General features: G+C 49.9%; 4 protein-coding genes across 4 annotated transcripts; 3 read left to right on the top strand and 1 right to left on the bottom strand.

Moving 5' to 3' along the window:
• Window positions 1-538: 538 nt before the first annotated feature.
• Window positions 539-3,403, bottom strand: N7466_002838 (putative C6 transcription factor QutA; the record flags this gene model as incomplete). The annotated part of the gene is made up of 2 exons (XM_057162236.1): window positions 539-734; window positions 801-3,403. 2 exons carry the CDS (start codon window positions 3,401-3,403, stop codon window positions 539-541), a joined length of 2,799 nt encoding a protein of 932 aa, XP_057025521.1.
• Window positions 3,404-4,390: 987 nt separating this feature from the next.
• Window positions 4,391-7,178, top strand: N7466_002837 (putative quinate pathway repressor protein QutR; the record flags this gene model as incomplete). The annotated part of the gene is made up of 2 exons (XM_057162235.1): window positions 4,391-6,859; window positions 6,924-7,178. The coding sequence occupies 2 exons, from the start codon at window positions 4,391-4,393 to the stop codon at window positions 7,176-7,178; spliced, it is 2,724 nt and encodes a 907-aa protein (XP_057025520.1).
• A 3,041-nt stretch (window positions 7,179-10,219) lies between these two features.
• On the top strand, window positions 10,220-13,698 carry N7466_002836 (uncharacterized protein; the record flags this gene model as incomplete). Its single annotated transcript, XM_057162234.1, has 5 exons — window positions 10,220-10,309; window positions 10,382-10,412; window positions 10,481-10,993; window positions 11,057-13,135; window positions 13,199-13,698. The coding sequence occupies 5 exons, from the start codon at window positions 10,220-10,222 to the stop codon at window positions 13,696-13,698; spliced, it is 3,213 nt and encodes a 1,070-aa protein (XP_057025519.1).
• A 914-nt stretch (window positions 13,699-14,612) lies between these two features.
• N7466_002835 (H(+)-transporting V1 sector ATPase subunit C) lies at window positions 14,613-16,108 on the top strand (the record flags this gene model as incomplete). Its single annotated transcript, XM_057162233.1, has 5 exons — window positions 14,613-14,913; window positions 15,003-15,097; window positions 15,179-15,270; window positions 15,344-15,836; window positions 15,920-16,108. 5 exons carry the CDS (start codon window positions 14,613-14,615, stop codon window positions 16,106-16,108), a joined length of 1,170 nt encoding a protein of 389 aa, XP_057025518.1.
• Between the last annotated feature and the right edge of the window lie 44 nt (window positions 16,109-16,152).

The following is a 16,152-nucleotide window of genomic DNA, read 5'->3' as shown; positions in this document are numbered from 1 at the left end:
AGGACTGTTGGTTTCATGGGTTACATATGTGAAATGGATTTACCCTTGTCTGGATATGTAGTGTGTATATAGAGCTGTACATAAGGCAATGGGAATGGAATGTTTCGATGACAACATTTTGAAATGGGATCAACCTTGAAAATGTCGAAATTCAGTAAATGTTATCCAATCGACACATGTGGTGGTATCGAAGGATATGTATGAACTGGTAATATGTAGGTAATATTTACTATATAAGAAACAAGAGATTTCTGGTTCTTTTGCACCTCATCAAATGCCGAGTCCCCCATTATTACCCCCCTTGAACCGGATGTGAAGACGATATTCATGATTCATGGCGCCTCACGAGGTCCCTTGGCTCATACTTGATGGCCAAATCAGATATTTTGCTTCGTATGCAAGGTTCCAGCCACACGTATGGGTATAAATACACAATCCGTGCTGCACGTATGACAGGAAGACTTGCCCGACATCCGACTGGAAGCGTGGCGGCCTTCAGTCGGGTGGGTGCCGACCAGCGGCTAGAAGCAGAATATGATTATCGTTTCGGCGTTCCGGACATGCTGAGGGACTGTGACTCCCTCCGAACTCCGGAGGTTGATCCATTGCTCGGTATTTGTTGCGTCTGGGCCAGCAGGAACGGCTCAATTTGACTCGAAAACGAGTAAATTTCCGGCACCCCTGAATCAGAGACGAAGCCCAGATTTTGCATGAATTCGGGTTGATTGTCGGGTCTATGAAGCTCATGGTTAGAAAACAGCACATGATGATTGAAAAAAAAAAGAATCGAAAGAACTTACTTTTCAGCACCGTCCAGCGACGCCAATTCGTCGAATAGTGCATCGAGATCCGGAGCAATTCGCTGCTGTCGGCGTGGTGGGCCATAACCATCCATGTCGACGAAAGGACTCATACCAAGAGGTGGATCTTGATATTGTTGTGGGTGGTATTGTGTACCTGGGGGGAATTGCGGGGCAAGTTCCGGGAGCATTCCTGGGCCAGGGTCAGGGTGGGGTTTTGAAGGGGCGGAGGTAGACTGGCGAAGACCACTGCCTAGACCCCCATCTAGATGGCCTGGTTGTCCTGAGACCTCCGAGGCGCCGCCAATGGTGGTCAAAGAAGGGGTGGGCGTGGACAGCAACTGTGCTCCATCATCCATATTCTGAGTGGTCCTGAGCCACGGAGCAGAGGTGAAAGGATCGGGAGTCGATACTACCGGATGTGCCGAACCAGGACCATGTGGTTCTGCAGGTCCAGCAAGATGACGAGGAGTGCTTGAAGGCGGGAAAACATGACTCATTGTTGGATCTTCAGTTGCTGAAAGATCGGGCTGCTGCGACATCGCAGGTGATGCCATTGTCCCCTGGCTTCTTTGAGCAGTTGTCTGGCCGGTGAGTGGCCGGTCGGACACAGACCAAAGCTGCACCAGATGTGATGAATATGATTGTATCTTATTCCGGAGACTAAGCTCAACGTCCGATACGAGGTCGCGCGAGAAGGATCGAGGAAGGCAGTATCTCAATATCATACCAAAGATAGGTGTGGTCGCTGACAGGCTGTATGTCTCCAGGTATATTTGAAGACAACTTAATAACCGACTCGAGCTATCGATGGCACGTGCCTTGTGGGGCATCTCAGGGATATTTTGATCACTCTCCCGCGTAGCGATCTGTAAGCTCAAGGCCGAGACGATGCTTTGATAGACCATTTCGAGTGAAAAAATATGCGGCGATGCCACCTTGAGTGGGCGACTTTGCAGGTCTACCCGATGGCTCTTTGGTAAAGCGGCCGCCCAGCGATGTAAAGTGAGCTCAAGCGACTCCAATTGTGATCGGGAAATGGTTGGGTCTTGCTTATAGCAGCAAAGGTCATTCAAAATGGAGACAAGAGACACAAGACGATTGAATGTGCTCAACGCATTGAGTGGTCCCCGCTGCATGGAGGCTCGAGATGCTTGTGTCGGTCGTAGACCAGTCATATCTTCCCAGGGATGCCATTCTTCTAACCCATCTTCATTTATTGATCCAACTCGAGCTAAGTCGTCCTTTCGTAATGATGGACACTGTGAGGTTTGTTCTGCAATGAGGGTCTCCAGCACAAAACAACCCAGAAACACGTGCCGAGCTCGTCCTAATTGCTTGCCTTGTTCGGGGGACCTCGAGGCTGCTGAAGGGAAGGAGGGCTGGTCAAGGCCTAGCGTCTGTGCAATTCTAACTGAATGACCGACCAGCATCCAGGCGGCTGTCCATTCCTGCTGTCCAAATTTGATCAGAGACAGGATAAGCAAGGCTTGAACATGCCCAACTTCGTATGGACCAGTCTCCGCGGGGATCAGGTCCCGCGCGGTGTTGTAAAGTTGTGAAGGGTTTGTTCGAACTGATGAGTGATCGGCCTCCCGAGCTGTGATAGATGCGTCTTGAAGGGAGGCAAGGGTAAGGACGGCCCATAGGGCAGCATGGTCGCCAGAACCAGGTGCTGTTCGGGTCATGTACACATCGCCTTCAGTGTATTGAAAAGCCGTGCGGAGGATGTCATGCTTTTCCAGTATGGGAAGCCAACATTGAGTGTATGAGAAATAAATGTCAAGAAGAGGCCAGGCGTTGTACGGGAGTTGGAGTGGGGAGCTGGTTGAGATCGCTCTGGGGTCGTCGGGGTTGAGGGAAATAGCGAGGGTTGGTGAATGAAATTCTTCTGAGATTGATGTTTGGGCTCCAGAATCTCGGGTGCGGTATACGAGAGGCCGGGGAGCAGAGCTGAACATGGAAGTGCGGCCCGGAGATACCCCCGAGAGAGGTGTCTCGCGTGCCTCTAGTCCTTCTGGGATCTGCCATTCCTGAGCGTCAGAAGAGGCCAGGATGCCATCAACATCCAAGGGAGTGTCCCCCTCGCCGTATGCTTGCAGACTGCGATCTCTCTCCTCCTCGGGTTGTTCTAAAACGACCAGCATTCGCTCAATGTCCCTCAAAACGGTACTGTTCTTGAAGGAGGATAGCAGGGTGTCTGAGCCTTCGGCTTCCTTGCCCATTGTGGCAAGGTGACTAGGTAGGTTGACGGATCTCATCAAAGCGCGCATGACATCTTCACTTCCATTTATCTTCTGGAAGACAAGCCCCCAGAGTAGTTCGAGTGAGCGGATATAGCCAGTGGGCAGACCTCGTTTCTTCGGATTGGCCTTGTAGGTGCATGGGCGGCATAGCGAGGCACATGTTGAACACACCGGTTGAACTCCATCGCATTTGTCCTTCTTTGATCTACAGCTGTCGCAGGCTCGCGACACACGCTGCCGCTTGGGCTGGGATGATAGGTCGTCCGGGCCGTTCATTTTACCATCGTCTTCAGGGTCGGTCCAGCGACGTTTGGATTTTCCGCTCGCGCCAGTGGCTTGGCGAGGGTCAGAGCTCATTGTGATTGCAGCGTTGATCCACTAGCCGGTTTCGGTCGCATTTTCATGCGATGCGAGCGTACGCAAGGAGGGTTGTTGAACCTTTTGCCGACGGGCTTGCGCAGAGAGGCGGGCAAGCTATGTCCATTCACAACGGCCCCCACTGACCTCGGATGGACCGTGCGAGGATAGAAATTGGTGGGAAATCGGAGGCCTGGGGTAAGACGGTGAGCCGGATGAATGTAAAAGGAGGAAAAAGGTGACCGCACAGGAACCGGTCCAACCGAGGTGACTCGCTCGACGGGCAGGATTCTCGTTCCGGGGAAAGGGCTGCCAGCGGTGAACCAGTCGCGGGTGGGCAAAATGTCAGAATGGGGCAAAGGGCCCAGCGTAGTACCTAATGGAAATTGATTTCTAACCAAGAATTTTTCAATTGAGCCCTGTTTAATTCATGATTTATAGGCTTGTCATTCTAATACTTTGAGCCCGAGCTTTCTGAACAATACCAAACTATAAAATCCGTGCTTTTCTATCCCCTCAATTCGACAAGAGCTTTTTTTTTGTGGTCATAATTCAACTCGGGAATTAATGCTGCAAATCCGGGCAAGCTGCAGGCCAAGGTTGCTGTACCCCACGGGGCGGGGAAAACTCGTATCCCGTTCAGTAACTAACACAGTCGGCGGGAGAGTACTTTTCCCGCTCATACTGAGGACGACGTCAATTTCCTGTAATTTTGGTAATTTGGGGTAAATACGGTGCAACCTGACCGAGGCCTAAAGTGGACAAGGAAAACCTCACCCCCGCAAAATCCCACACGTTTACCTAACGCTAAAAGTGGTTCATTGCTCTAGGGCTTTGCTTAGGCCCAGGTTTCCCCGAGATTCTTCAACTTTTTTAGTACTTTTTCCTCTCCTTCCCCCCAAACCTTCTCACCTATTAACCCCCGATTCTTCTCCCCAACACCCGAAGGTTATGGGCTCGCCTCCCCTCGTTGCATAATAGCCAACAATGTCCATACTCGTGCGCCCGCCCAAGCGCAAGATGCACGAGGTCGACGATGGACCTCGAAAACATAGTACTGTGTCATGGTCTCCGGCAACTCGTTCAAATTCACTGGCCAGTTCAAGGCGACCTAGTGAGCCGCCACTGGACTCCCAAAGCGATACCCATCCTCATGCCACCTCCCTCCGAGAGTTACATTCCAACCGCGCGTCTCCGGTCCTCTTCGATAAGGGTACCCTCCAGACCCCTCGCATCTTCAGCCCCACCGCCTCCGTCGTTCTCATTGGTATTCGAGGCACAGGCAAGTCCAGTCTAGCTGTAATTTTAGCTGCGACGTCCGGCCGTCGCCTCATCGATGCCGACCGATACTTTCACCAAATGACTGGATGTTCTCGCGCCACTTTTAAGAAAGACAATGACCATGCCGAGTACCGACTGCAGGAGGCCCGCATTTTTGAATCTATGCTAGCGGACAATCAAGAAGGATGCGTGATAGCGTGTGGTGCTGGAGCGATGGAGCGCACAGGGCAAAGGCTATTGCGGGAATTTGCCCAAACACATCCGGTCATCCATGTTAGCCGGGATCCGGAAAGCATCCAGTCCTATCTCAAAGCCTGGCACACACAAAAAGTACGACACTTCTTGGAGCTCTCAGGACCAATTTATCGCGGGTGTTCGAATCTGGAATTCTTCAACCTGTCGGAATCTGGAGCCACCGAACATAGTGCCGCCCATACCCCCAAGGACGGTAATAACCCGTCGCCGGGTCCAAAAATGGACCAGAGATCACAGACACCCACTCCTTTCTTGACATTGAAACGTGTGCAGCGGGACTTTCTCCGTTTCATAGCCTTTGTGACGGGTGATGTTACCGAAATGAACCGCCAGCATTCATCGTTCCCATTGTCTCTATTACCAGTGCCAGCACGACAGTATACAAACTCAGTATCAGTCCCCTTCTCTGCCTTACGCGATAACAATCTTGACATTGAAGAGATTGAGTTTGGCGCAGATGCATTCGAACTAGCCATTGATGTCACTAGCCCTTCAGATCAGATGGGTGCAGACTCCAACTTGTCGGACAGCATCAGTCAAGTGATCTCGACGATTCGCAGAAATATCATAGTACCAATTATTTACCACGTTGAAAGTTACACGTCACCAAAAGGTCATCTTTCACCGCCACAAACTGCTCGGTCCACCGATGAAGCATATTCGGGCCTAGTCCGCCATGGCCTACGACTTGCGCCCACATTTCTGACCGTGGATTTGTCTCGTGATGATAATTTGTTCCGTGAGATTGTTAGTGCGCGGGGTCGCACCGGTATCATTGGACATTTTGAGACCTTCCGTCGTCTGCCGGGTGGATGGGATGGCGATGAATATGTGAGGATATATGAGCGGGCAAAGGCACTTGGATGTGACATGGTACGGATATGTCAACCGGCAGAGACATCGGAAGATAACCAGGCTGTGGAAAGATTCCGGAATCGCATTCAAAGCCTACCGGGTGCTATTCCTCTAATCGCATACAATACCGGCTCCCTGGGACGTATGTCGCGCTGTTTCAACCCTATCTTGAGCCCAGTCACCCATCCTTCCCTAATGCGCGATAACCCCTCCTATGTACGATCAAGCATCACCGCCCGCGAAGCGCAACAGGCTCTTTATAGCTCCTTTGCGCTAGATCCCATGCAGTTTTTCGTCTTTGGTGCCAACGTGACGTATAGTATGTCGCCAGCGATGCACAACACTTCTTTCAAACTATGTGGGATGCCTCACCAATACTCGATCTTTCAATCCCCAACTATTCGGGGTTTGAATGAGCTTGTTGAAAATCAATTCTTTGGTGGATCTAGTGTCAGTCTCCCTTACAAAACAGAAGTTATTCCTCTTCTCCACTCCATGTCCCCTCACGCGCGGGCTATTGGTGCCGTCAATACATTGATACCGATTCGGAACGATGACGACTCCGACCCTCGCCTCTCCCAAGAATCTTCCATTTACCTGCAAAAGAGTCGTGCCGGTCCGATAAAGGGTCTACATGGCGACAATACCGACTGGATCGGTATTTGCAACTGCATTCGTCGAGGTCTTTCACCTGCCAATGCTGTCCGGCCTACGACAACCGGTCTTGTCATTGGATCCGGTGGTATGGCACGTGCTGCCGTGTATTCGATGATTCACTTGGGCGTGCAGCATATCTTCGTTTACAATCGCACTCTTGCCAATGCCGAGAAGCTGGCTCACCACTACAACCGACAAGATCTTTACTCCGGTGAGCAAACCCGGGGTGATGGCCGTCCTCGGGTGAGCACCCTCAACTCCATGAATGAGCCATGGCCAGCAGATTTCAAGCAACCGACAATCATTGTATCGGGTATTCCAGCCCACAGCATCGGTGGTCAGCCGGCACCAAACTTCCACGTTCCCACTCAATGGCTTGAAAGTCCTACGGGTGGTGTTGTTGTTGATGTGAGTAGAAAAACATCTCTCAGTCCAGTCAACTCGTCTGATACTAATATACTACCCCCTCTAGTTGGCCTACAAACCCCTCAATACTCCTTTGATGAAACAAATCCGTGCATTGTCGCACCGGGGCTGGGTGGCCCTGGATGGCCTCGATGTTCTCCCCGAGCAAGGATTTGCCCAGTTCGAGCTCTTCACCGGTCGTCGCGCACCACGGCGACTGATGCGAACGATCGTTCTCCGGGAATACGTGGACGAAGAGGGCCATGATGACCCGAGCGCGATTCACCACAGACTCCAGAACCTAGACGGTCAACCATCGTGAGCGGGTTGGTTTCACCGACAACCAGGATCAGCTTACATCTAAGGTTGAACCTATCTCATCTTTAATTTCAGTACAGCTGTGGATCCTCAGTGATCGACAGCCAAGCCGATCGCGGGTCGGATGTAAGAAGATTTCCAGCCCCTCGACCCCGCAGAGTCAATCCACCTCGTCGGTGGAGAGAGATCAGAATCAATATTCGGGAGCGGATGGTCCGTGGGCCTTGTTACACCTTCCGACCATGATAAGTGTTAAGAATCACCGGTCAATTATTTTTTTTTTACAATCACTCGTCTTGCTGCGCAGGGCGTGATGATACCCAGGTTTCCAAGTGCTCTAATGGAATGACGCGCGCAATTGGGGGCCATTTTTTTGATGAAGACATGGCTTGAAGGCCTTACGAATGGAAAACATGTACATAGATATGAACTAACGCCAGATATCCAATTCGGAACTATCGGGATATTCCCAATTCGTCTTTGTATTTTTCAATCGCATCTCTTAGTTCTTTCCAACTGGAGGTTTGTACCTTCCAAGATTACCCCTTTTGGTAATACCTTTTATGCACATACTAGTGATACACATTCTTAATCCGAAAGTAGACATTGGTCCGGGTTATTTCAATTTGCCACCATCTAGCCCTGGCCCTATGTGTATAACCCCGGGGGTTATGTGATCTTTTATCGTACTAGTGCTTGAGCATTGATATCATCAATGTTCAGATATTATTTTATGTACTAGTAGGTACTAGTTGACGTGCAAGCGCCCAAGTACAGTGTAAATTCCACTTTTCATGATGATCTGGTCTTACTTGGAAGCACTTGAGTAAAGGCACCAGGACTTCTTCAACCACCAATTCTTGGTCAGCTCAAGTCCATACAAATGTAAAACAACAAGATAATGATAGTTTAACTTGAATTTTTCAAGAGATCTCGATTGGCTATGTCTTTGCAAGGATCTGTGACGATCTGTTTCGGTGAAAATTCTCATGTCAGATCCTCTGTGTGACAGATATAGTCGAAGCGATCTGAGAAGTACACCCCTGCATCAATGGTTCATTGTCTTTGGGTTTAGTGGTACTTAGTGCGATGATCATGCATCAAGTCCGAGATCTCAATATTCAGAAGATCTTTTTTTTTTTTTTTCAAAAACCGTACTATTAGCGGAGACGTGGAAGCTAAACTAATTTTAGCTTATTTTTCTTCTCGTTATTGTTCTCTCTGGCCTGTCTCTCTCTTTTTCTCCAAAGAGATAAATTCAGACTTCTGAAACAGCATAATTTCACGTTAAGCTTGCCACGTGATATTGGCTCAGTGCTGATTCTGAAACAGCGGCTTGAGTCTGGATTCAAGAGTCTTTCACCATCTGCCGTCAGGGGCGAAGAGGGGCTAAACGGCAGCCATTGATCTTTAGCCCAGGGATTCTGCCGACTAGAGCACTATTCTGACGTCGTCGTGCATGAAAATATCTAAAAGAAGAGAAGAAGACCGTCAGACTAGACTTCTTCTTTTTTTTTTGTTCACAGGGCGAAAAAGAAAAAGGAAAAAATAGGAAAAGGAACCCGGAAAAGGAAAACAGTTTGTTCCCAGTCACTTCAAAGTTCAAGGTGCTCCGTACCTGTGCACTTACTCCGTTAGCTCTGCCCCAGTTGTGCCGGGAACTAGAGTCACTAGAGTATAATTAGCAGGGGAAAAAAGGTCCGCGCAGTTTGAGACAGATGACCCATTTCCACGGAACACCATCTCTTATAGCCCACCCTAACTTGAGTGGATCCCTGATACTCAAGAGACCTCATACCTTCTTTAGGTGATTTTGGCCAACCGGAGTTTTTTTGGGGGATTGAGTTCCCTGTATCTCTCATGGTTCTTCATCTTCGTATTCATGGATTGTAAACGAGCTTTTGAAACTTCCGAGCCCATGTCCTGTATTTTCAGTCCAGATATGAGTTTGTTGATGATGGATATTCATGGTGGAAATGAATTATCATCCAGGGGCTGTGATGATCTGATTGGACCGTAATGCCCCTCATGATGTGGCCCGCACGTTCTGGCTCCGCGTCGTCAAGAGAATACACGTCCTTTGTGTTTTATTTTAAGATAACATGCCAAATATTTAAATAAATCGGATAGATTTTGGGGAAGGGGAACAATCGAATCCGAGAGGGAAAGAGGTGAGAGAAGTAAAATAAAAGAGAGAGAGAAAAGATGCAATTTACTATCTTTCCTCTGATTCTGCCATTTCCTCCACCACTTCTCTCTCAACTAAACTTAAACCCACTTTATCTTTCTTCTTTCCCCCCCTTAAGTCAATTGAAAAAAAAAAAAAGTCTCGAGTTTTTTTTCCTCTCTCTCGTTCTATTCATGTTGGAGTTTCTTTCTTAAGCTTGACATCTCGGTACTTTCTTCCCGGAGTTTATCCCGTCCTCGACATTGCATCGTGATCCCAGCGCCCGCGAGGGGCAAACCAATCCACTCCAATTTAAACAACCCTCGTCTGCAGCGCTTATCACAACATCCGCGCTTTCTTCTACTTGAAACACCATACTAACTGGGACCAGTAGTGTGCATCTCGGTACGTTCCCTTCCAATTTGAATCTTCCCCTAATTTCTGCGGGGAGATTGCCCGGGGGGCATGCTCGACGCCCATTTTGAACCAGACTCCGTCGTGTATCATGTCCTCTACCCTTTTGAGCTCACTTATGAGCGATCATTTTCCGGACCCCAAAGGGGGGCGGTTGTCTCACGCTTAAACCTGATGATGGGTCCTCTTTTTGGCTAACGCCTCAGCAGCCTGCTTCAGCCACTAGCCTCGCTGTCTTTCAGCCCCTTGTCGCATTCCTCCCCCTCCGTACCAACGCCCTCCATCTTTGGATCTCATTCATCGCCGACTCTCGACACCGTGAAAACTTGGATCGCTGGCACTGGCTGCTTGCGCATGCGTGTGTTGCTCGATTTCCCTCGTTGCTAAGTAACGGTGGTCGGTCTCATACTCGGCTTTGAAATCAACGGTCATCGTGGGTGGCCTAAGAAACCACACAATTCACCATGGATCCCAGCATGGAATCCCCGTCCATACAACCCGAGTCGCCTATGGAGCAGGATGAGATGCCCTTCCCCTGCATGGGTTGTGGAGAGGTATGCAATATTGCGCGTATCGGTTGGTGGGCTTGTCAACTAACGTTGCTTTTTTTCTGTCTCGGAATTTAGATCCTAGAAGAAGGCAAAGCGTTTGAACTTTGTACGTCGTCTTTCATTGCTTGAAGCTGGTGTCTCTTTGTTTTGGTTCTTTTAGCTAACCTTCTAAAGCTGGTCAAAGATGGCATATCGATTGTTTCCGATGCAGCACTTGCAACACCCTTCTCGACTCGGACGCCCACCTTCTACTACTTGGCGATGGCTCATTGATCTGTAGCAGTTGTACCTACAGCTGCAATTCCTGTGGCAACAAGATTGAAGACTTGGCTATCCTTACTGGCGATCAAGCATTTTGTGCCCAATGCTTCCGGTGCCGCAACTGCAAGAGAAAGATCGAAAACTTACGCTACGCTCGAACATCGCAAGGAATATTTTGCATGGATTGTCATGAGTCTCTAATGCAACGCAGGCGAAAGAAAAAAGCCACAGCGGCCAGCAAAAAACCAGGGGGGCCGGGGGTCAAGTTGGATAAGTCATTGCCGTCTCTGCCACCCACCTTTGATACCCGTTCCCTTGACGAGACACCGAGCGAGGGATATGTGGAGGCTGCAGCGGAGGTTATGCCTGGTAGGGATTTCGATGGTCAATCAGAAGCCTCTCTTTCGCGCCCAACTACCGCCCAAGGTAGGGACAGCAACAATGCCCGTTTCTTATGGAGATCGATAACTGATCATATTTCGGCTATAGACAACCTTATTCTTCCCTCGAGCACCTACCGAAGCAGCCGTCTCCTGAGCTCACAGCGCGATAATGATGCAGCAGATGCAGGTGGGGAACTACTTATTCCCTTGGCATTCGACCCCTCCGAGAGCCAACGATCTTCACGAAGACAGTCGGAATCAATGCAAGAGTTGCCTCGCGATTACTTTGGTCAATATCAGCCTTCCGAACCATCGGCCAGGCCTTCCGGTGACGGCATCGACCCTTCATCCCATACCTCTGCGGAGAATTCATCTGCTCATATTGCTTATCAAGAGAAGGGCTGGGAGCGTACCGAGACGGAGTCAGCTCGGCGTGACTTGGACAGCACTAATGGCACAGGAGCTAAGGCACCTGTGAATGCTAGTTACAACAGGCTTGGAAAGACCGAGTCAGCTCGCAGCTCGAGATCGGATCTACCGTTGGCCCTAAGAGAAACCAGTGCTTTCTCAGGTGCAACAAGTCCCGTAAGCACTCGTTCCAAGGATGATGCCGCTCGGCATACCCCTCTCGACAGCGTTGCCTCTGCGCGCCCTTCTGGAGAGTTGCGCAGACTTCACGAACATGGCTCAGGTGAATCCTCCCGGTCTCATCTTCCCTCTAGCCAATTGTCATACCCACCCAAGCGTGCCGATTCACTCGAACCCAAACTGGAAAACAAGACCTATCAAATCCCGCGAAAGGACATGGGGGCATCCCCCAGCTCCTCTCTTTACGGGTCGCCACAACTACCTGAGACTGGTGCCGAGCAATCGAAGCAGAACATCACTTCCGGCAATACATCTCTTTCTGACATCCGGCGACCCCTGGACAGCGCTGGCTCGCCGTCCCTACCCCAGTATACAAGTAATAGCGATTTCTCTCAGGATGAGGATCTGGCAAGATTCATTGGAGGTGACATGACTGACTCTTTCCTGCGCCTCCGCACCACCTCGAACGCATCTAACCGCCATCAACGAAGCATGAGTGAGAAAAGTGTGCGGACCAGCAAGGATATAAAGAATGCCCGATCACCCGCGATTGGAGGTGGAAGCGGCGTCGATATTGGGAGCCCCACTGCTGGCACTACCCAGTCTGAAGAATTGGCCTGGCTTCGCAGTGAACTGCGCAAGGAGCGTCAGCGTATTGCCGAAATGGAGAATGCTCTACGTGCCACTGCGGATGTTAAACAGGTCAACACTGAGCTCTCGGAGAAGCGATCAACCATGGTTGTACTGGATGCTCAGCGAGAGATTGTTCTGCGTGAGCTTACCGTGCTCACGGATCACATTGAAACAGAGAAGCGTGGCGGCTCCGATGCACCATTGGACCTTGGGAAGCTTTCAAACCACGTTCTGCGGGAACTTGCGGAGTCTATTCATACTCTGAAGGATTCATACACTCCACAGATCGAGGAGCTTATCCAAAAGCGCAATGACCTCAATGAGGAACTCGTTGAAATCAATCGCATGAAGGAAAAGGCCTTCCAGGAGTTTGAACAGCTGTCTTCAAAGAATGCCCAACTGGCTGAGCTCAACAATCAATTGGTACACCAGATCCAGGAACTTTACAAGACTAACCATGAACATCGTGGTCCCAATGGCCTGGGTATATCGCACAACAAGGACAGATCCATTACTTCGATTGACGGCTTGAAGCCTAGAAGCAGCCACGAGATTGCCACGTCGGTCTCGACTGCTCACATGCATGAGGATGGAGAGCCCGCTACAGCTACCCTCGTGCCTGGACCCCAGGTTGTCAGCATTCGCAAGGGCAAGTTCAACTGGAAGAAGGGTGGCCAGAACGTCGCCAAGGGTGTCAAGGGTCTTAAGGGAGCCTTCATGGGTAATGATGAACCCGGTGGCCTACCCCGATCTCAGACTCAGGACCCTAGCCGTCAAGGCTTTGGCTTCTTTGGAAACCAAAGGGGCAGACCAGGAGGTAAAATGTCGCAGGCCGACAGTGTGCCGGCATTTTCTGAAGCCGTGGGCAATCTCTTTGGTGTAGACCTGGAGGCTCGCATGGAACATGAGAAGAGTATCATTCCTGCCGTCGTCACTCGGTGTATTCAGGAAGTTGAATTACGAGGTTTGTTTTGTTCCCCTCCCAAACTCCTTTTCACATGGAATTTTGTTCTAATTTGATACTTAGGCATGGATATGGAAGGTATCTACCGCAAGTCTGGCGCTGCCTCGGCTATTCAAACCATCCGTGAGGGCTTTGAACGTTCTCCTTTCGATTACGACATTTCTGACCCGGATCTCGATATCCACGCCGTCACCTCTGCCCTGAAGCAGTATTTCCGCAAGCTGCCCAACCCTCTTATCACATACGAAGTCTACGAGCTTATCATTGAATCGGGAGAAATCACTGATCCATCTACCCGGATCGATGTCCTGGTGAAGGGTCTGCGTGAACTTCCCCGTTCACACCGCGACGTCCTCGAATTCCTTATGTTCCACTTGCAACGTGTCATTGAACGCCAAGATGAGAATCTGATGACTTGTCAAAATATCGCCGTCGTTTTTGCCCCGACTATCATGAGACCCGAGAGCTTAGCGCGTGAAATGACAGACGTGCAAAAGAAGAATGACGTCCTCAAATTCATGGCGGAGAACGTTAATGAAATCTTCATGGGCATGTCCAACTAGATGTCTCTAATTTCTTTTCTGTTTTCTGTGTTCTTTTTATTGCCCATGCCCCCCTCCGTCGGATTATTGGGATCTGTGACGAGGCTTGTCTGGATGTCTTTTCTATCGGCGCTTCTCCTTTCACAGATACCATTGTCTTTCCTTGGTCAAGTGTTTTTGTTTTGCCCATTTCCCCATGCAACTTTCCCCGTTTTCACTCTCTGTTTACGATCAGCGCTGCACGCTCGATACAGATACCCTGATTTCCCCCCTCGTTCTTCTTCTTCTTCTTTTTCTCCCTATTTCTCTTCTCTTTTTTACATATTCCGCAGGTTCGAAGCTAGTCATTCATCCCCTCGGGTCCTCACGGTCTCTAATCAAAAGCACCTTGTTGGTGACCATTGGGGAAAATCAAAAATTATACCTTTGGGTGGTTTCATCCTTGTGACTTATTATTTCATGATTCTCTCATTTGGTGTTTTGACTTACTATTTTTATTCATGTTGAGCGAACCTTGGAACATGTCTAGCGTTATGCGTCTCAATCGCAGGCTCGAATACACAGATTTTGTTGAGTGTAAAAAAATCCCCCAACTTTCGATATAGTCTATTCTGCTTGTCCGTATGTAAATCAAATCAAGCATGAGTCTTGAACCCTCGAGTACGACAAACCAATCCTATTTATGGAAAGACTTAGGTCAACAAGGCGATTGTCATCGCAATCCATAGTCCATTCTACTCCACATAGAAAATAAAGTACCCGTGTCCGCATCCCGCACCAATCACCTCCGACCGCCTACGACATCACAGCTCCAGCTCCGACCACCCGTCTATCCACGAAACACCCCCTCAAACCCTTATGCCCGCTGCGAGGGCCCTACTCTCCTTCATTGTTGCATAATTGAAGTCCGCTCCGCCCGGCCACAAAACAGAACCATGTCGAAGCCCGGCAAATACCTCCTTCTCTCCCTCCCCACTTCCATCGTCCCCTCCCACCACAAAGACGATGCCCTCGACGCCGTCTCGAAGACTGTCACCCCCGACAATGGCTCCGCTGCGTCTTTCCCTATCCCGGAGTTCAAGATCGGCACATTAGACGGCTTGGTCCAGCAGGCGGATGAGCTTGCGAAGCTGGAGGGACAGTGTGAGGGTGTTGTTGGCAAGGTGGGCGATGCGTTGAAGAATATCCTGGACGGAGACGAGGCGCAGATTGAGCGGATGAAGGTTGTCAATGATAGTACGTTGTGCCGATTATGAGGGTTCCCAAGCGCGCTTCTGCTTGGAGCTTTGCCTGGTTGACTTACTGACTTACACTGGTTGTTGCAGAACCCGTGGACCAGTATCTCCGCTCTTTCCAGTGGAATAAGGTCAAGTACCGCGCTGATAAGCCCTTGGCGGAACTTATTGACCTGCTGTCCAAGGTGAGTGGGAGCTTGAAATAAATGCTCAAATATATGCCTTTAAGTATCAATAACGAGACTAATATGCGATTCCCGCTGTAGGAAGCTGCCAGCATCGACAATGACATTCGGACCAAGTACTCGCAATATAACCAGGTCAAGAACAACCTGGCCACGCTCCAGCGGAAACAAGCGTGCGTCGAGATCCGATTTCAAGATCCCCGACTACATAATGTCCTGTATAGCTAACTTGACCGGCACTTTTAGAGGAAATCTCTCCACAAAATCCCTCGCCTCCATCGTCGACCCGAAATCCGTCGTCCAAGACTCCGAGTACATTGAAACCCACCTCATTGCCGTGCCCTCGCAACTAGTCAAGGATTTCCTCAAGACCTACGAGACTGTCTCTGCAATGGTCGTCCCGCGATCCGCGCAGTTGATTGCTACTGACAGTGAGTTCTCGTTGTATGCCGTGACGGCCTTCAAGAAGCACAGTGTCGAGTTTGTGCACAAGTGCCGTGAGCAGAAATGGATCCCTCGAGACTTCAAGTATGTGGAGGGTGGTAAGGAGGAGGAAAAGAAGGAGGTTGAGAGAGTTGGGGGTGATGAGCGCAAGCTTTGGGGGGAGACGCTGCGACTGGGCCGGACGGCTTGGAGCGAGGCCGTTATGGTCTGGATTCACATTCTCGTTTTGAGGGTCTTTGTTGAGACTGTGCTGCGGTATGGATTGCCGCTGGACTTTGTTTGCGCTTTGATTCGGGTATGTTTTCTTTTCTTTTCTTTTCTTTTCTTTGTCTCTATTGTCTCCTAGTCTTCTGGTTGATTGCTAACTTGTGGCTACAGACTCCGTCATCCAAGCAAGCAGACAAGGCCAAGCAACTTCTCGACGATAAGTACTCCTACTTGGCTGGTAACGCATTTGGCCGCGACAAGAAGGGTCGGGTTAAGAAGGATGACCCTAACGAGATGCACGGAGCTGAGGGTGGTGCTGAATACACTCCCTATGTGTTCTACGAATTCGAGTTCCAGTGATTATTCCCGGATAGAAGACGTTGCGTTGCGTACATATACCACCC

Source organism: Penicillium verhagenii, assembly GCF_028828195.1.
Source record: "Penicillium verhagenii strain IBT 33310 chromosome Unknown utg000003l_segment0_segment0, whole genome shotgun sequence".
Lineage (NCBI taxonomy): Eukaryota > Fungi > Ascomycota > Eurotiomycetes > Eurotiales > Aspergillaceae > Penicillium > Penicillium verhagenii.
Note: the sequence above shows the minus strand (reverse complement) of the source record. Positions and strands in the feature narration are given on the sequence as shown.